The sequence below is a fragment of the Halichoeres trimaculatus genome, unplaced genomic scaffold (genome assembly GCF_033239565.1).
Source record: "Halichoeres trimaculatus isolate MK-OKI-2021-1 unplaced genomic scaffold, fHalTri1.1 fHalTri1_scaffold_13, whole genome shotgun sequence".
Taxonomy (NCBI): Eukaryota; Metazoa; Chordata; class Actinopteri; order Labriformes; family Labridae; genus Halichoeres; species Halichoeres trimaculatus.
This window is the reverse complement of record NW_027437191.1, coordinates 24,318,207-24,339,302: the sequence shown is the minus strand read 5'-3', so window position 1 is coordinate 24,339,302 and position 21,096 is coordinate 24,318,207. Positions and strand designations below refer to the sequence as shown.

The window sequence follows — 21,096 nt, the reverse complement described above, 5'->3', positions numbered from 1 at the left end:
TCTATTTTTAAATGTTTTTTTTCTGTCCCTTTTACTCTGCAGCCTGTTAGTTAACATTTCAGTTAGTTAGTTAGAGAGTACTGGATAAAAAGTTGGATCTGTTTTCTGAGACTGAATCTCTGGTTAAGGTTGATCCTGTGAAATGAGGTGAGACGAGTCGTCTGAGTCACCTCCTCCCAAAGCCTAAGGGGCGAGGGAGGCATGCCTCAGCCTGCAGAGAAAGAGTTGGAGAGATGGGGAACTTCTTTACATTTATTTTAGCTTTTTGATGAGCCTCCAATTTGGTTTTAGTCAAAGTGGAGAGCAGGAAACAGAGTGGGAGGAGGGAGTGACATGCAGGAAAGTGGCTGCTTGAGGGCTGACCTCATGGGGCGTGCAGCCGGGCTGCTAGGTATACCAGCCCTTAAAGCTGAGGCTCCATTAACAATATCCACAGGTTTAGGAGCAACATATGCTTCCAACCAGATGATTACTTTTTCAATAAGACCTTAAATGTTTCAGTAACATAATGACAAATCACATTCTGAAAGGATTACAACAGCATGGCTCAGTAGTAGCAGAGTACAGGTGCTATAGTACAAGAATATGTATACATATTTTTTTTCAGTCTGAGCTTTTGACATTCTGTCTTTGCATTTTTATTACCTGAACAGAAGCTTTAAAGAAGCTGTAAACAAAAGTTTCACAGTGTGTTCCTCTCTCACTTAGCACCACTGAACAAAGTGTGTCAATAAAGTTTGTTTTGAATTCAAACTGGGAGAGAGGAGCCATGAACTGTCAGTCAAACCACGCTCCACCTTCCTGTCCCATTTTTTCCCTTCATACCTGAGACCAGGTGAGACAGGGATGAGCGCGTGGGGGAGGGGGAGAGAGGGAGTGTGTGTGCAAAGGGGGAGGAGAAGCAGCCGCAGAGACAGGGAGAGAAAGCTGTGAGTCTGAGGAGAACGACAACAGGAACCGGACAGAGCGAACACACCTGGACTCACCTGGACTCTGCCGGCCAGGTGAGTGCTCAAACGTTCTCTTACACCTGAGGGTTAACGGTTCTACAGCGCTGACTGTGAGGGACTGAGAGAGTCCTCTGCAGATCAGACTGTAAGGTTCCACATAGACCCTCAGGGAACCAACAGGAAACTTTATAGGAAACTCGTGTAATGAGAAATGTTCTGGTTCTGTGGAAACTGCTCTGTGTTAGAACCCTGAACACTCCAGTTGGTCTGGTTCTGTGGTCTTAAGATCAAGGAGCCGTACCATGATGGTGTCTGCAGCGCAGTATAAACAAATATCACCTTAAAGAGCCATGTGATGAAGGTTCTCAACAGCATGACTAGCAAGAAAGATCTGGTCACAAGAACCATCTTTTTTAATGATCGTCTACAAAAATCTAAAGAAATTGAGAAAGTTAACAGGCTTCTGGCTTCAAACACCAAAATACGGTTCCTGAGGCTATAAGTGCAGCAGGACAGTCCTCAGGACCCACTCAGGTCTTACTCTCCGTAATCACATCAGTTTTTATGGAAACAGGTTCCAAAGTCTTGTCTGTGAAGAACTCTGCGATAAAACTTTTAAAGAGTGCAAAGTGTTTAGAGTGAAGTGAAGAACATCTGATATGATTGCAATGTTTAAAAGACTGTAGAGAAAGGATCCTTCAGGAATTAAAGCTCTGACTGAAAGTGATCTCCACATCATTAAAAGTCATCATTAATGAATTTAAATGAGTTTATCCTATAATACAGAGAGGCTATACGTAGTACCAGACCCCAACACCCAATTTATGTAATGATGGATGTTAAAATTCAGTTAATTCTTTCTTTCTTCCCTCTCTTCCTTCTGTTTTTAAAGAAAGAACTTGAATCGAAATATTTCTATCCGCTTCAAAGGAAGTTTTGCAAACTTTGTTTGTATAACTGAGGTTTTTACAGAAATGTAAAGCAAAACAAATTAAGAAAAAAGAAGATTAAAGAAAACAAAACTTATGTAGTGTAAAATAAAGTCAATTGGGTAAAGAAAAGCAAACAGAAAACAAAGTTTCATGAAATGAAACATAAATTAAGCCAGGCAAAGCAAAACAAAGTCAAGTGAGGTAAGATATATGTTAGTATGTTGTTACTTACTCCACATAAGTAACGACACATAAAGTAATGTCACATAAAGAAATGCCCTATAAGCAGAGGCACAAAGCACATAATCTAAAGCAAAATATTAAAACTCAATGTAGCTTAAATTTGATTAAATTAATTTGAGTTCAACAACATTGTTAGTGAGTTGATTGGAGTTTCATTTAGCTCAGTTAAGATAATATTAGTTAAATTTAATGAGGTTTACCTTGGCTAGACTGAGTTAGACAAGGTTGTGGTTAGAGCAGGTTTACAAGATCAGAAAATAAATTTTATTTTTGTTATTATTATTATTATTATTATTATTATTATTATTATTATTATTATTATTATTATTATTGTAATTGCATGTAGTGTGAGTTTAAGTGTTTCACTCTGTAGAGTGCAGTTTATATTTACCTGTTTTTGTGGTTTATCAGAGTTGAGCTCTGCTAAAAAGAGGTCAATATAGTTGAATTAATAGTTTTTGGTTGGTCAATCTGACTCTGGGTCACTTGTTTAGTTAAGTTGTGTATGACTCTGCATATTGTGCACTTTATATGAGGTGTGCATAGATGAGACCAGTGTTTACAGGTCAGTGTGTGTATCTGTGTGTTTCTCAGTAAGCTGATCTGTGTGAATGGAAGATTTGCTCTGAAGGTGTAACCGATCACTCTGTTGTTACTGTGCAGGATTTTTCTCTCCTCTCAGCTGATCAGCTGATGGTTAGAGATACAAACAGCTTTATTTTCACAGAGTGATCCTCCCTCTGACGTTCATCTCTGTTTGTTGTTTGAACACTTTCACGGTTACTTCAGGACATCAGGGTATAATTCAGTCTGTTTACAACCAAATAAAAACTTTACTATTGTGGAAAACAGTGCCACCTGACAGCTCCCCCTGCTGGCTGGAGGACACATGTTGATTTTATTCCATGTTTGATAAAATTAAACTTAGATTGAGAGAAGCAGGAGCACGTTTAGTAATGCAAACAGATGGGTTCAGACGTGAAGGAATGAGCATTTCTCAATACAGTATCAGTGAGATTAACCAATCAGGGCAGCAGCAGAAGTGATTCACTGAGAGACCAGACGGAGGTGAAGACAGCACACTGACTCAAAGTCAGCAGCTGGATACCGTCAGCGACCTAATTTAAGGAAAGTTTCTTAACTTTTCTCCATGACCAATTACCTCCAATCAGACAGCTGCCTAATTAATGACTGACACGTCTCGTGTGTGTGTGTGTGACTACAGCAGTGTGTTGAACAGCGATGCCTTCACTGACTCACAGTGTATGTGTGTTGTTTCAGTCACTCTCAGGAGCTGTCTGGTCATGTAGTATGTCGGTTTGATTCCTCAGGTATGTCAGTCACACCCATATCACACACACACACACACACACACACACACACACACACACACACACACACACACACACACACACACACACACACTTATACATACAGTTACAAACAGTGATGTTACTGGAAGCAAGTTTGACCTTCTTTTAACCACACGTTGGAATTTTAGGGCAGGAAATGACCATATTTGGATAAGGGGGGTTACCAAATGCTACGTTATTAAATCTCAACAGTTATCCTGGACTATCATAAATCAATCAAGCATTGACACAGATAGCTGCTTATGAGTGCCAACATGTTATTTAAATGGTGTTGGAATTCAGCTGAGTGTATAAACATTGTGTTGGACTTCTAAAGAACACACTAACACATATGAATAAGTCACCAAAAAGGCTGACACACTACAAACACCACCCTGAGGTGAAGTTCAAGGACTGAATTAGCTAAGCTGACACCTAGAAGACAGCTAGCAGCTCCCACCTGTCACTCAAAGAGGCTGCGCCCCCACTTGTTAACGACTGTAATTGTTAAGAGAATAGTGAAGCGCTCATTTCAGGCTTTTGTTCTGCAGCTTTACATCATTTTCAACCCCTATCATTTCAGCAACTGTCTCTTTAAGAAACATCAAGGCACTTCAGAACTCAGCAGTTCAGCATTCCAAAACCTCCGTTAACTGTTAACATTCAGATTTTTACATGACAAATTTGTCCTCTAATGTAAGGGACACACCAGAACAACTCACACTGGCTGTGTTCAGTCATTATGTCAGTTTGTTGTTGTGGTCAAGATAAATACCATCTGGTTTGGACGTGTGAAAACTGAAGCATCACTGCCCTGGCTAAAATAGGAGCTGTGCGTATCTGATCCTGAGGGATACAACCTGATGGAGCTGAGATTCAGCCAAAACACGTTGACTTGAATATAAACCTATCAGATCTGGTGCCTTGACCGAGTGAAGATGCGTGTGGTGAGTTTTGAGGGTTGCACAAATTCATTTAGTGATGTCATGATTTGAGCAAATCTCATCTAAATCTCATCGCAGCAGCTTTAAGTCTCGTTCCGGGATTATTTCAACGCACCTTTCAACGCATACTTGGCCTATGTTTAGCACAATATCAAATGTTTTAGCTTCATATTTGTCTTTGAATGTGAAAAAACACTATAAAAACTCTCTGCTAAAATGTATAAAGATGAGCTCTGTAATTCTGTCATGAAAAGAGAAAAAGCTTGTACCAGGCTGTAAACATGTTTTATTAACATGGGGCTCTATGGGGACTGACTCACCATGAGACACAGCATCTAGTGGACACAAGAGGAACTGCAGTTATAGGTTTTGATAGATAGATTTGAAGTCTTGGTGTTTCTGAATGGTGGTTTTGTGAATGATGGTGCTAAAAGTTGTGAAGTTTCATATGAGGATAACTTCAAGCTTCTTACACTCACCTGCTGTCAGGTGTATCTGCCTCTCCACTTGTCCTCCTCTGAGTGACCGGATCTGATCCTCAACATCCTCCTGCACCACTCCCACTTAACAAACATGAGAGAAAAAGAAAGAGAGGGAGACTGTGTTTTATGGGTTTTGTCTCCTTTCAGACCGAGCTGGACCAATCTGAGTTGGGACTTACCTGGTCTAGCTGTGGGCAAGTGACAAACACATAGACAGGTAAGGGAGCAGTGCGTATCAAAAACCGACAATTTAAAACATCACAAAAACACAAAATATCTGTGCAGCTGGTTTTATTTTGCAGGAAGAGTTAAAATCTAAATTTTGTTTCGGTAAAACTTTTCAGAAATAAAAAAAAAATTGCTGAAACAGTTTTCAGAAATACAAAGTTGATAATTTGATGAGCCAATCAGATTCAGTTGTACTCAAACTGTAAACTTCAATCTGATTGGACGTTGACTGGTCAGCTGTGCCTGGTAATCAATCTGTAAGCTGTTGTGACTTCAGCTCAGGTGAATGCTGCAGACAGGTGAGCCCTCACCTGGGCTGTTTGGTCGGTTTGTGTCTGACAGCAGAAAGGGAGGAGGAGGTCATGTGACTCAGCTCAGGTGAAACACCTGAGAACAGGAAAAGAATCTGCCAGTTCACAGAGAACGCCAACGTGTGTGTTTATGTCAGCTTGTGTGTGTGTGTTCGTGTAGAGTTTAATGTGTGGTGAGTGTGTGTGTGATTGGACCGTCCACCATGGCTCCATCCAATCAGCAGTGCTGTCCTGCTTCCTGCTGCCTCCCTCAGGTCTCACCATCCGTTGGCGGCCGTTGCCGCGCCGCCATCGCAATGTTCAGCCGCCGGAAGAAGAGGCGCAGGCCGGAGATCTCGGCACCACAAGACTTCCAGCATCGTGTCCACACATCGTTTGATGCGGCGACTGGTCGCTACGTGGGCCTGCCACCGCAGTGGCAAAGCGTTATTGACACACTGAGAAGGCCGCGCCCCCTGGTGGACCCCTCTAGGATTACGGAGGTCGAACTCAAGAAGGTGAGCAGGGGAAAGAGTTTTGTTTGGAGTAAAAACAACCAAGCTCAAAAAAAAAATTCAGCATGAATTCAGTCTGACCATGAGAGAGGAAGCAATGTTTACAAAAACAACATGCTCTGCATTCCTTCCTCCATCAGTTGGAGCTCAGCTGATTTGGCCTTACGCCGACCTCTGACCTCTGACACCATTTGTTTACAGGAGCTGCTCATGGTGCATTCACTGAATCTTTGTAAATGTCATGCTTGTTGGAAATTTGGCAGATGTTTATGTCTTTTCTTTTCTGAATGTTTAAAAAACAGAATTGACTTAAACTAAATTCACTTTTAACCTTTAATTTAATTTAGAATAAAGCAAATCCTGAAAATTGTGTACTCATTTAAGTTCTACAATCATAGATTTCACAAAAATCCATGTAAGTGGAGCTGTAATCTCAGATTAAACCATTGTTTGTTGGATTTCTATCAAAGTCTGTCATTCTTCTCTCGGCAGACGATTGTTCGGGGCAGTTTCATCGGCCATGAGGACTACATTTCCCACGTCATCTCTGAGATGAGCCGCCTCTCAGTCACCAGCTCCAACTCTCTGCGTCGCAGCAGCCCATCGGCACGGAAACGAGCCCGCTCTCTTGGACGTCTGGGAGAACTGGCGGAGAATGAGACGTACCACTATGAGGAGCTAAATAACCGCAGTGATGGTGTGAAGACGGACGGGGGCTCCACCTACTGGCAGGATCGGATACGACAAGTCCGTGGCGAGAGAGGCAGCCCCAAACTGAACGGAGCTCTGCAGAGAGCCAAGTCCACCTGTGAGGTGGGGACTGGCACCGTGACTGCTCAGAGGACAGATGGAGCGGGTAGAGCAGGGGGACAATACGCACGTAGTGAGGGGGCGGGGCTAAGACCAAGGATGACTTCCTGTCAATACAACAAACAGACTGAAGAGGCGAGCAGCAGAGTTCATATGAGACAAAAAGCAGGGGGCACTCACCTGCCAGACCTTCTGAATACGTCCAGGAGACCTCACTCCACCTACGACCTTAAGGTGAGAACCAGAACCAGAACCAGAACCAGAATATGTCTGAAGTTAAATTTTGACAGCAGGTAGATCCCTAAAAGAACTGGGGACCTTGAGGACACAAAGGTCTAACTTTAGTTCTTGGGTAGTTGAGCTCCTCCCTGAAAAGTTCCTGCTTGCAAGTCAAACTAATACTGAACATTTCTGATTGGTGGGGTTAGAATTATCTGTCTTCCTGTCTCCATCTGGTGGTCAGAAATGTTACTCCCCTCTTTTTAGGTTCATAATCCATATTGATCAAAATAACTCTGTTGTCAAATGTTCTCCTGTCCTCCCCCAGACCACCTCCCCCTCCACCCCTCTTTTGCTACCCCCTCCGAACAGCACCAGCAGTCCTCTGGTCACTGGGCGGGGTTTACCTCGCCGCACACTCCGCCCCTCCTCCAGCTTCAACATTGGAGCTTCTCCAAGACAACAGACCCCCTCTACTCCAGACTTTCCCTCCCAGCGCCGCCCCTCTCCTGCAGGTTCCCCTGGACTTCCCCCACCCTCCGCCCGCCTCTGCCCTTCCTCCCCGCAGCCAACAGTGCCTGAAAGCGGAGGGAAGGTGACTCACGAGCAGTTCAAGGCAGCACTGCAGATGGTAGTGGACCCTGGTGACCCGAGAACCACCCTGGAGAACTTTGTGAAGATTGGGGAAGGGTCCACAGGTGTGGTGTGCATTGCCCGGGAGCGGCACAGCGGACGGCAGGTGGCGGTGAAGATGATGGATCTGAGGAAGCAGCAGCGGCGGGAGCTACTTTTCAATGAGGTATCATGAATATTTCTATTTTGAAGTCTTAAACTGAACACTGGTGAGAGTGACATCAGCAGCAGCCTCACCTGTCCCTGTGTGTCTCAGGTGGTGATCATGAGGGACTACCGGCACCAGAACGTGGTGGAAATGTTCCGCAGCGCTTTGGTGGAGGAAGAACTCTGGGTCATCATGGAGTACCTGCAGGGCGGGGCTCTTACACATATCGTCAGTGAAACTAGGTGAGCAGGAAGTCACAGGTACCTGTTTCTCTGTTTTTGGATTCTGTATTTTAAAAAAAAGTGTGTGTATGTGTGTGTCAAGACTGAATGAGGAACAGACGGCGACGGTGTGTGAGGGTGTCCTGCAGGCGTTAACTTACCTTCACGCACAAGGAGTCATCCACAGAGACATCAAGAGTGACTCCATCCTGCTGACGCTGGACGGAAGGGTAACACACACTTGAACACACACACACAAGCGCACACACACACACACACACACACACACACACACACACACACACACACACACACACACACATGCACATCCCAAACATAGTCTAACTTAGCTGATCGTTCTGCCAAGGCTGAAAAATCAACATTGTATTAACTCTCCAAAAACTGCAGTACCTGGAGTGTCCCCTAGAGAATGCCCCCAAAAGTGTGTCAATCCCCATAGAGTCCTGTGTTAAAAACTTATCTGCAGAAATAAACATGTTTATAGCATAATATCATAAAAGCTTTGGTCTCTAAAGCTCAAACTGTGCCTACTGAGCTTTCGTATAACTTACCTGTCGACATGAAAAGTGTTTTTACTGATCTCAGGTCTTTTATCTTTGTAACAAATATCATAACGCAATATTATGTTTGCATGTGAGTTAAAAGTTACTCACAATCGTTCCAGTCATAAGGGTGTGTTTGTGTAATTGAGCAAAATGTAAACTAAGCTACACCCTGAAAACAAATCCACAAAGTAAACAGTCCTGTCTTTACTGATTCACTCAGTGCGAGTTCACACCTGTAGGTCTAAGGTTTAACTATGAGCATCTAAAACACTCATAGTTAATCTGCAGTTTACAGTTTCCCAAGAGGAAAGACCTCTTTCTACAAAAAAAATGATGCCCTGTCTCTCTTTCATTATGATTTATGAGCCTTTTCCTGCTCATTTTGGTATTACACATGTTTTGATGTACAGTACTGTTCAATAATGCTCACCTTGACGGTCTGATCCCACAGTGTGCTCAGCTTTTGTGACACCTGTAGGAATTGGTAGAATCAACTTTCAAGGTTTGATCAGGCTCCATTGCTGTGAAAAGCTTTATGTTGTTAAAAGACCTTTTTGTAGAATAATGAAATGGGTTTTTTTTCAGCTTTTTTCCAGTAAGCCTATCTGTTTAAACCTCTGGCAATTCAAAATTTTCTTTTCTACCATTTCAAGATATTCATTGGACTTGAACTGTTAGAATTTCAATTTAAAGATGGTGAAATTTGGGTCTTCTAAAACTTTTGACTGGTTGTGTATTTTGCAAATAAAATACATACAAATACATTAAGATGAAACTTGAATTTAAGAAAATTAACAAAATTTCCCAAATGTTTAGCACCATCGTATTGGCTTGTAAATATATGATTGAAAATGAATTACAACAACAGTGACATCCAGTGGGCAAAGTACAAATACACATGCTTCCTAATAAACTGAAGAACAACAAAGACTCCAAAGTAAATCCAACATAAATCACAAAAGTTGCCCCAAAGTCTCTGGTTTCTGCACCTCCAAGCCAGAATTTCCAAAATATGGGATTTTATGATTCAAATCTCTGCATCTCATAAAACACCACTAGCTGAAGTAAAAATTACTTGTTAAACGTGAAATTTGACAATCAGAAACTCTGCCAAACAGTATCATATCATCTTCTCATAAACTCCTCAACTAAAAAGGCTTCACTTTTACTATAAACATTATAGATGGATGAGGTTTTCCTATACAACTTACCCCCAGCATTGCTAAACAGCACTAGCTGTAGGAGCTACGATTGCCACAAGTGCACAAAGTAATACTCAGAAGAAAAATTGATGTAAAGAAATGACAAACAACACTAACTTATCTTTATCAAAAATATCAAAAATTATCTAAATTATCTAGCTAAAAATCAAAATAATTAACCGAATGAAATTGAAATAAAATTCTTGACTAATATTGCAGACCAGACTTATTTACAAAGTACAATTTTAATGCATCAATTTTAATTTTTAATTCCTACAAAAACTTACCATGCTTTTTTCCCCTTCTTTCTCTCTTCTTCTCTCCTGCTGCAGATCAAACTGTCAGACTTTGGGTTTTGCGCTCAGATCAGTAAAGATGTCCCCAAGAGGAAGTCTCTGGTGGGGACTCCGTACTGGATGGCTCCTGAAGTGATCTCTAAAAAGCCATACGGGACTGAGGTAACGAGAACAGACCATGATCATGATGTAGAGGCAGGTTGTTAATGTGAATCAAAGAGGGGGTTCAGTTCTATTAATGGTGATGTTTAAGCTAGACTGTAAGAGCTCCCTCCCTCCTGTGTCCCTTCAGGTGGACATCTGGTCATTGGGGATAATGGTGGTGGAGATGGTGGACGGAGAGCCGCCATATTTCAGCGACACACCCATCAACGCCATGAAGAAGCTGAGAGATGATCCAGCGCCAGGCGTGAAGAACTTCCACAAGGTCAGACTCTACACACACACACCACACACTGGTCATATGACCAGAACATGCATTATGAAGACCCTCTCTCTAGAACTGTTCCACTGATCTGAAAACAAATAAAACTACCCCTTTAAATTGTGTTGTGACCTATGGAATCAGCTTCCTGATGCAGTTCAATCCAGAGATTTGGCTAACCAGTTAGCCTGTGTTTGATGATGTCACTTTCTGCATCCAGGTGTCTCCAGTCTTGAAGGACTTCCTGGGCTGCATGTTGACCCGTGATACGCTGCAGCGATCCACTGCTGCAGACCTGCTAGAGCACCCATTCCTGCTGCAGGCAGACTCACCGCGCTGCCTGGTACCTCTGGTGGAGCAGCACCGCAAACGCATGTCACTCTGCTGAACTCCTGAGACACACCTGAGAGAACAGTTAAGACTCAGCTGAGACTCACCTGGGGTACCTGGGCCCTCTGGGACACATGACACCCACATAGTGGTCCGTTCCATTTACATTGGAACTGGGAAGTGGGGAGTGGGAATGATGTCATCCCACATGCTAAGTTCCCTTGGACTCATCAGAGGTGTCACACCTGAAACTCACCTAAGTCTTGCTCTGGACTTATGTGAGGCTAATCTGAGACTGACAAGACATTATCAAGACCTACCAAAGCCCTAAGGGACCTGAGACCTAACAAGGACCTACATAAGACTCATCCTTAACACGTGAGACTCATGTAGAAATCACCATTTGAGAGGACAGGAAAAATTTAGACTCACCTGAAGCCCCTGAGGCTTACCCTGAACCAAGTCTAAATGAGTATGATTCACCTGGGTCACAGTTTAAACATGCAAAACTCACTCCAAAACCTTACTTTTGAGACTCATGTGGGACTCACCTTAAACCCTTGGGACTTTCCTGGAAAGAACCTAGGACACATGAAACACACCTGGTCTTAAGCTGAAACTTACCTGAGTAGGGGAGAATGAGACTCACCTGGATACACTGAGACTTTTGAGAGCACTCAGGATTCATGGCTGTGACAGTGGATTGTGAACTTTGACCTCCAGTAAAAGAACATTGAATCCTATTTTGAAAGTGTGGGGGATCATTTCCTGTCTGTGAACCCAAACAGATCAACCTGACACACCTTTATGCTGCTCATTGACCCTTGACCATTGAGATGTGTGATTTCAGTATTTAACATTTCAGGTTTTCTGTGTTTCGGCACAGACTTAAAAAAGATGTTTCAACTAAAATGAAAAGAACATTTCATTTTTCGATGATGCTTGCAAATGAACTTCTGACAAATATGAAAATGTAGCAAAGAAAAAAACAACTTGTCAGAGTTTTTATTTGGATCCAAAATTAGCAGCCATTCCATTTCAGAGCGGACAAAAAGACCTATGTTTTAAGCTCAACCTTCACTGACTGTTAGATTTTCAGAAACAAAGAAATAAACTCATCTATTCCTGAAAAGCAGCTAACAGTGTTTTCATACAAACCACAGATTCTAGTCGGCAGCTTTTAAAACAAAACAAAACCAAAAAAAACTCAGTCAGTTTATTTCAGATTCAGAATACATTTGTGTGAATTTAAGGGTTTGTGTTATCTCCACAGAGTCCAAAACAGAGGGTGCAGTTGCTCGGTGATATCTAGTTCATGTCTTACACTGAGGTCTGGCTACGTTGGTCATTTTGTTGGATTAGAGGATAAAAAAGCCTATACTAACAGGCAGAATTCGATGAATGGACCCGAAACCCTCAATCAGTCAGGATGTAACAGTGAGGCTTTTGTTTCATCTGACTTTGACTTCGCAGATCTAAATACGTCAGCTAGCTTTCTGTTAGCAACAAAGCTAACACATTTTAAACCGCCCCTAGAGCTTAATGTCTCCTAAAGAAGCTCTGAGATGCTGTGACTGATGGACTAATGGGTGCCAACCAAACATTTTTTTTTTCCTTTTTTACATCTGCATGTTGTTAGGGCTCAGATTATTTCCCATGATGCTCCTGTGTGGATGCTGAATGATGAAAACAGCTTTTTGTTTTCCTGTTGATGTACTTTTCACCCGAAGAGGATTGTCTCTGAACACTTGCACAGTTTTATTCAGAATGTGATTTTGCACATGTTGGATAGATTTTTGTATTTTATATAACTTTTATAAAAACAAAAAACAGATAATGTAAATAAAAATGATAATGTTTTTAAACATGTTGGTCACTTTTTATTTTTCATCATCACGAGTCTCGTCTGGATCCGTTAGTTGATGAAAACTAAGTCTGTTTTTCAGCTGATGTCCTGAACTTTCTGTAGCTTCCTGTCTCTCTTTTTTAAGTAATCCAGCACAGAGAGAATCACAGCAGTCCATATGGTGAGCAGTTAAAGCTCTGTGTTTCTGTGACTCTCTGTGATCAAAGCTCCTGATTTAAGCATCATTTATGAACACTGATGTTTTTGTTTTCCTTATGAAAGAGGATAAAAATCTCAATCCCCTCTGAGTTCATAATCTGTTTGCAAAGACCAAAAAGACTAAGTCCAGAAACATTTTGTGGACAGTAAGGTATGATTCTGCTCTCAGGAGGTCTGAAGTACCGTCCACATGCTGCTGTGGGACTGAGATAAACTTTTATCTGGTTTCTATTTGGAGGCTGAGAGCTGATGAGTCCAGACTGTCACAGATAAAGAGACACACACACACACTTCAGAGCATCACACACACTCTCTGTACTGCCACTCATTCAGCACGTGCCTTTATTCAGATGCTTGGATTCAAAGCATTTTTTTACTTGTTTTTTAAATCTTTTACTTTAGGATATAATTTTAAACCGAGCGTGAACATTTTATTTTTGTCTCCTTTATTCTTAAAATTCAGTAAAGAAAAAACTGTTAAATTAAATTGGTTCTCTTACCAAAAGTCTCCTGAAAATAAAACTGTTTTCGAAGACGAACATACAACACATGGATTTTTAACCTGTTGGATGACTCAGACCCGTGCATTAGGCCTATTTTTATTTATTTATTTATTTATGTTATTAAGCCATTAATGATTTAAAATCCAACAATCTGCAGTTACATTTCACCATGTTAACTGGGCAGCAAGGAAGCTTGCTTAGTGGTTTTCCTGTGAAATTGGACTTCTTTTTGGGCGGGTAGTTTTTTTTCAGCTGTTGTCATACGTACCTGGCAACCATAGCAAGCTTAAAAGAAGGAGAAGAGCACGTTTAGGTTCAGCAGTGGTTTATTTTTGTCAAGTGGAAAGACGGCAGCAACATAGTCATATGTAAATTGCGTCCTGGAGTGGTTCTATGTCTGTTTTTTTTTTTTTTTTTTTAACATTTTTGTCGTCATTTTTGTCTTTTAATATCTTTAGTTAAGATATTTTACCGGACTTGTCAGATGAAGGTGGCTCATATTAAGTCTAATAAGATACTTTTCTGATAAATATGACAACCACTTGCTTAAATTTTCTGTTTTCACCATGTACTGTCCTTTGTTGGTCTTATTCATTTTTTGAAAATGTTTTCTTATCTCAGAGCTCCACATGCTTTTTAGGGTTCCAATTTATTTTTATTTGATGTCGTCTTCTTTTTAAAAGCTTTGACATCGTTTTACCATTGTATTAACAATGGTAAAACATTGATTGCTTTCCTGCAAACTGTTTCATCACTTTTATTCCACTTGATTGAATTTATTCTTGTTTTGCATCCTATTTTGTTCTTGCATAGTCATCCTCCGAAGTTTCTGTCATTCTTTTTCTGTCAAAGCACTTTGTAAACATTTGTTTATATCAGACTAAATAAGACAGTTAAACTGCAAGTATTAAATGAACTGATGTATTTGTAATGAATGGTCAGGTGATGTTAAAGGACGAGCAGCAGAGTGTGAGTGCTGTGAAGATACAGGAAGACCTGTTGGAGTCTAAATGAAGAGGCATCAGTATCAGCGTTCAGATAAGCAGTGGAACACTCCTCTTCCTAAAATGGACGCTAACAGCTAAAGGTCCTGAATTTGCCCTCATGATGCGCTCACACCCTGTAGCTGGTTCAGTGTCTGTTTTTTTTTTTTTTTTGTCTTCAGGAGTTCTGTCCTAATTTGGTCCTTGTGGGGTCCTTATAAACTGCTTCCTGCCATCAGGAGTCTGCAGTTCAGCGTAAGATTCACCAGAGAATAGACTCTTCTCTGTCCAATTCCTCTGCTGCCTGCAGAAAACCTCCACCCCACACCATGGGTGACGCTCTGATGGCCGAGTTCGGGAAGGCAGCTCCTTTCCTGAGGAAGTCTGACAAGGAGCGACTGGAAGCCCAGACCAGAGCTTTTGACATCAAGACTGAATGCTTCGTAGTGGACGATAAGGTCGAATACATGAAGGGGCAAATCCAGAGCAAAGATGGAGGCATGGTGACAGTGAAGAAGGAGGATGGGACAACAGTGACCGTGAAGGAAGCTGATGTCCACCCCCAGAACCCGCCGAAATTTGATAAAATCGAAGACATGGCGATGTTCACCTTCCTCCACGAGCCTGCCGTGCTGTTTAACCTCAAAGAGCGTTACGCTGCATGGATGATCTACACCTACTCCGGGCTCTTCTGTGTCACTGTCAACCCATACAAGTGGCTCCCCGTCTATGATGCTGAGGTAGTTGCAGCTTACAGAGGGAAGAAGAGGAGCGAGGCGCCGCCTCACATCTTCTCCATCTCAGATAATGCCTACCAGTACATGCTGACTGACAGGGAGAACCAGTCCGTCCTCATCACCGGAGAATCCGGAGCGGGGAAGACTGTGAACACTAAGAGAGTCATCCAGTACTTCGCCAGCATCGCCGCTGTCGGTGGAGGCAAAAAAGACACCAGCAAAGGGACACTGGAGGACCAAATCATCCAGGCCAACCCTGCGCTGGAGGCTTTTGGAAACGCCAAAACGTTAAGAAATGACAACTCATCACGTTTTGGGAAATTCATTCGAATTCACTTTGGTACGAGTGGCAAGCTGTCGTCTGCCGACATTGAGACGTACCTGCTGGAGAAGTCACGTGTAACCTTCCAGCTCAAGGCTGAGAGGAACTACCACATCTTCTACCAGATCCTGTCCAATCAGAAGCCAGAGCTGCTGGACATGCTGCTGATCACCAACAACCCATACGACTACTCATACATCTCCCAAGGAGAGGTCACGGTCGCCTCCATCAACGACGCAGAGGAGTTGATGGCCACGGACAGCGCCTTTGACGTGCTCGGCTTCACACCAGAGGAGAAGATGGGCGTCTATAAACTAACTGGCGCCATCATGCACTACGGGAACATGAAGTTCAAACAGAAGCAGCGTGAGGAGCAGGCTGAGCCAGATGGGACAGAGGCTGCAGATAAATCCGCTTACCTAATGGGGCTGAACTCTGCTGACCTCATCAAAGGACTCTGCCATCCCAGAGTCAAGGTGGGGAACGAATATGTCACCAAAGGACAAAGTGTGGACCAAGTCTACTACTCCCTTGGTGCTCTGGCTAAGTCAGTGTACGAGAAGATGTTCAACTGGATGGTGGTGAGAATCAACCAATCCCTGGACACGAAACAGCATCGTCAGTACTTCATAGGCGTATTAGACATCGCTGGATTTGAAATCTTTGATTTCAACACTTTTGAGCAGCTGTGCATCAACTACACCAACGAGAAACTGCAACAGTTCTTCAACCACCACATGTTCGTCCTGGAGCAAGAGGAGTACAAAAAAGAAGGGATCGACTGGGAGTTCATCGACTTTGGGATGGACTTACAAGCTTGCATAGATCTCATTGAGAAGCCGCTGGGGATCCTGTCAATTCTAGAGGAAGAGTGCATGTTTCCAAAAGCAAGCGACCAGACCTTCAAGTCAAAGCTGTACGACAATCATTTAGGAAAGAACAAGATGTTTGAGAAGCCACGGGCTGCAAAGGGGAAAGCAGAGGCTCATTTTGCCCTGGTTCACTATGCCGGCACGGTGGACTACAATATCGGCAACTGGTTGGTCAAAAACAAAGACCCCCTGAATGAAACGGTGGTCGGTTTGTATCAGAAATCAGCGCTTAAGCTCCTCAGCATGCTGTTTGTGAGCTATGCAGGAGCTGAGGGCGACAAAGGTGGAAAAGGAGCCAAGAAGAAAGGGTCCTCATTTCAGACCGTGTCAGCGCTTCACAGGGAAAACCTGAACAAGTTGATGAACAACCTGAAGACAACACATCCTCACTTCGTCCGCTGCCTGATCCCCAATGAGAGGAAAACTCCAGGGGCCATGGACAACTGTCTCGTGATGCATCAGCTGCGCTGTAACGGCGTTCTGGAGGGCATCAGAATCTGCAGGAAGGGTTTTCCCAATAGGGTGCTCTATGGTGACTTCAAACAGCGCTACAGAATCTTGAATGCCTCAGCTATCCCTGAAGGTCAGTTCATAGACTGCAAGAAGAGCGCTGAAAAGCTGCTAGGATCGCTGGACATCGACCACACGCAGTACAAGTTTGGCCACACCAAAGTCTTCTTCAAAGCTGGTCTGCTGGGGACGCTGGAGGAGATGCGGGATGAGCAACTCTCTCGCATCATCACCAGGATCCAGGCAAACGCTCGAGCAATCCTGATGAGGGCCGAGTTTGCGAAGCTTGTTGAACGCAGAGACGCCCTCATGGTCATCCAGTGGAACCTGCGCTCATTCCTGGGTGTAAAGAACTGGCCATGGATGAAGCTGTTCTTCAAGATCAAGCCTCTTCTGAAGAGCGCTGAGTCTGAGAAGGAGATGGCAAACATGAAGGATGAGTTCAACAAGCTGAAAGAAGCTCTGGAGAAATCAGAGGCGAGACGGAAGGAGCTGGAGGAGAAGATAGTGACGGTTCTCCAAGAGAAGAATGATCTGACTCTACAGATTCAGTCTGAACAGGACACGCTGACGGATGCTGAAGAACGCTGCGAACAGCTCATAAAGAGCAAGATCCAAATGGAGGCGAAGCTGAAGGAGATGACGGAGCGACTGGAGGATGAAGAGGAGCTTAACGCAGATCTCACAGCCAAGAAACGGAAGCTGGAAGATGAATGCTCTGAGTTAAAGAAGGACATAGATGACCTGGAGCTGACTTTAGCCAAAGTGGAGAAAGAGAAGCACGCTACGGAGAACAAGGTTAAAAACCTGACGGAGGAGATGGCCTGTCAGGATGAAAACATCATGAAGCTAACCAAAGAGAAGAAAGCGCTGCAGGAGGCCCATCAGCAGACACTGGATGACCTCCAAAGTGAAGAGGATAAGGTTAACAGCCTCACCAAAGCCAAAGCTAAGCTGGAGCAGCAGGTGGATGATCTGGAAGGCTCTTTGGAGCAAGAGAAGAAAGTCAGGATGGACCTAGAGCGCTCAAAGAGGAAGCTGGAAGGGGACCTGAAACTGAACCAGGAGAGTTTCATGGATGTTGAAAATGACAAACAGCAGCTGGAAGAAAAACTGAAGAAAAAGGATTTTGAAGTTGCCCAAATAAGTTCACGGTTAGAGGATGAGCAAGTTGCTTCGGTTCAGCTCCAAAAGAAGCTGAAAGAAAACCAGGCACGGATTGAGGAGCTGGAAGAGGAGCTGGATGCTGAGCGTGCAGCTCGCGCCAAAGTCGAGAAGCAGCGTTCTGATCTGTCCCGAGAGCTGGAGGACATCAGCGAACGCCTGGAGGAGGCGGGAGGAGCAACATCCGCTCAGGTGGAGCTGAATAAGAAGAGAGATGCTGAGTTTCAGAAGCTGCGGAGGGAGCTGGAGGAGTCCACCCTCCAACACGAGTCCACTGCGGCTTCACTCAGGAAGAAACATGCTGACAGTGTCGCTGAGCTGGGAGAACAACTCGACAACCTGCAACGCGTGAAGCAAAAGCTGGAGAAGGAGAAAAGTGAGCTGAAGCTGGAGCTGGATGATCTTTGTGCTAACATGGAGAGTGTGGTGAAGGCCAAGTCGAACATTGAGAAGATGTGCCGCTCAATGGAAGACAACATGAACGAGTACAAGAGTAAATATGAGGAGGCCCAAAGAGCCATCAATGACCTGACCACCCAGAGAGCAAAGCTGCTCACGGAGAACGGCGAGTTTGGACGTCAGCTGGAGGAGAAAGAGTGTCTGATATCACAGCTCACCAGAGTGAAAACCTCATACAACCAGCAGGTGGAAGATCTGCGCAGACAGCTGGAGGAGGAAGTCAAAGCGAAGAACGCCCTTGCCCATGCTGTGCAGTCCTCTCGCCACGACTGTGACCTCCTCAGAGAGCAGTTTGAGGAAGAGCAGGAGGCCAAAGCTGAACTGCAAAGAGCTCTGTCTAAATCCAACACCGAGGTGGCAGCCTGGAGAACAAAGTATGAAACAGACGGTATCCAGAGAACAGAGGAGCTCGAGGAAGCAAAGAAGAAGCTGGTGCAAAGACTTCAGGAAGCTGAAGAGGCCATTGAAGCTGTGAATGCAAAGTGTTCATCCCTTGAAAAGACCAAACACCGCCTCCAGAATGAGATTGAAGACCTGATGTTGGATCTGGAAAGATCCAACGCAGCATCCGCCGCTCTGGACAAGAAACAAAGAGCCTTCGACAAAGTCATGGCAGAGTGGAAACAGAAGTTTGAGGAGTCGCAGTGTGAGCTGGAAAGCTCTCAAAAGGAGGCGCGGTCTCTGAGCACCGAGCTCTTCAAGCTGAGGAACGCCTATGAAGAGTCCCTGGATCAGCTGGAGACGATGAAGAGAGAGAACAAGAACCTCCAAGAGGAGATCTCTGACCTCACTGACCAGCTCGGGGAAGGTGGGAGAAGCTCACATGAACTGGAAAAGATACGGAAGCAGCTGGAGCAGGAAAAAGGCGAGCTCCAGTCAGCACTGGAGGAGGCTGAAGGATCTCTGGAGCATGAAGAGGGCAAGATCCTACGAGCGCAGCTGGAATTCAACCAAGTGAAAGCCGACATGGAGCGCAAGCTGAGTGAGAAAGACGAGGAAATGGAGCAGGCAAAGAGGAACTACCAACGAATGCTTGAGTCCCTGCAGTCTTCTCTGGAGTCTGAAACCAGGAGCCGCAATGAGGCCCTGAGAGTCAAGAAGAAGATGGAAGGGGACCTGAATGAGATGGAGATCCAGCTCAGTCAGGCTAACAGGCAGGCTGCTGATGCCCAGAAACAGCTCAAGAGTCTTCAAGCATTTCTGAAGGACTCCCAGCTCCAATTAGACGACGCACAGCACGGAAATGATGACCTGAGGGAGAACATCGCTCTCCTGGAGCGCAGACACAACCTGATCCAGGCCGAGCTGGAGGAGGTGAGGGCTGCTCTGGAGCAGACAGAAAGAAGCCGGAAACTGGCTGAACAGGAGCTCACTGACGCTTCAGAGCGCATGCAACTCCTGCACTCCCAGAACACCAGCCTGATCAACCAGAAGAAGAAGCATGAAGCAGACCTCGTGAACCTGCAAAACGAGATGGAGGAGGCCATCCAGGAGAACCGCAATGCTGAGGAGAAGGCGAAGAAAGCCATCACAGACGCAGCCATGATGGCCGAGGAGCTGAAGAAGGAGCAAGACACGAGCGCCCATCTGGAACGCATGAAGAAGAACATGGAGCAGACCATCAAAGACCTGCAGCACCGTCTGGATGAAGCCGAGCAGATCGCCATGAAGGGTGGCAAGAAGCAGCTCCAGAAACTGGAGGCTCGCATCAAAGAGCTGGAGAACGAGCTGGAGGCAGAACAAAAGAGGGGAACGGAGTCCATCAAAGGCGTGCGCAAGTATGAACGCCGCATCAAGGAGCTCACTTACCAAACTGAGGAAGACCGCAAGAACATGGCTCGTCTCCAGGACCTGGTGGACAAGCTACAGCTGAAGGTCAAGTCCTACAAACGGGCAGCAGAGGAGGCGGAAGAGGCTGCAAACGGCAACATGGCCAAACTCCGCAAGCTGCAGCATGAGCTGGAAGAGGCGGAGGAGCGGGCAGACATTGCAGAGTCACAGGTGAACAAGCTGAGGGCGAAGACCAGGGACGGGTCAACCAAGAAGGGCCTGGACGAGTGAGGAAGGTGGGTGGACCCAAATATCAAAAAGTTTGAGTTTCTATGTTTTTTTTTATGTCCTATTTTTGTGTCTGCTAACAAACCTTTAGCTGCTACCATGCCGTAAAAACTGTTCTGAGGGAAGTTTTCAGTGCACCAAACTGTGGGTTTGTCAAATTATCAAAGAGTTCTTATTCAACATCTAATAAACATTTCTGTTTCCATCAACAGGAGCTCCTGATCCAGAACGAGCAGAGGAAGTGTGGACCCAGGTAGAACCAGGGAGCATCTGAAGACCGATTTTCTTTAGATTTAGTCAACAAATAGTTATTTCAAACACTCTCTGATCCCTAATATCAGCTGATAAAAACCCGAGTATAAAAAACAAAGCATGAACTTAATATATTGTAATCATAGAGCACTTTATTTACACTTTTACCAAAGAGAAAAAGATTTATCCAAAAATCTGTTCGAACTTTAACTTTTTCAGCTTGCAAGTATTCCTAACCTGCCCAAGTGGTCTTATCTGTGTTATAGTCCAGGTTTGTTTCTATAAAACTGAATCTTCACCCTGTGGTGCATAGTGGTGACTGCAGCGGACAGTTATTTTATGTCATGGTCTCTAGGGTGGAACTGCAAATCAGCCTTTGGTGTGCT

General features: G+C 44.2%; 2 protein-coding genes across 2 annotated transcripts; both read left to right on the top strand.

Moving 5' to 3' along the window:
* Window positions 1–5,738: 5,738 nt before the first annotated feature.
* pak6b (p21 protein (Cdc42/Rac)-activated kinase 6b) lies at window positions 5,739–10,843 on the top strand. The gene is made up of 8 exons (XM_074685535.1): window positions 5,739–5,939; window positions 6,429–6,980; window positions 7,294–7,764; window positions 7,855–7,988; window positions 8,071–8,197; window positions 10,068–10,193; window positions 10,324–10,458; window positions 10,676–10,843. Exons 1-8 carry the CDS (start codon window positions 5,739–5,741, stop codon window positions 10,841–10,843), a joined length of 1,914 nt encoding a protein of 637 aa, XP_074541636.1.
* Window positions 10,844–14,665: 3,822 nt separating this feature from the next.
* Window positions 14,666–20,461, top strand: myh6 (myosin, heavy chain 6, cardiac muscle, alpha). The gene has a single exon (XM_074685522.1). It carries the CDS (start codon window positions 14,666–14,668, stop codon window positions 20,459–20,461), a length of 5,796 nt encoding a protein of 1,931 aa, XP_074541623.1.
* Window positions 20,462–21,096: the final 635 nt, after the last annotated feature.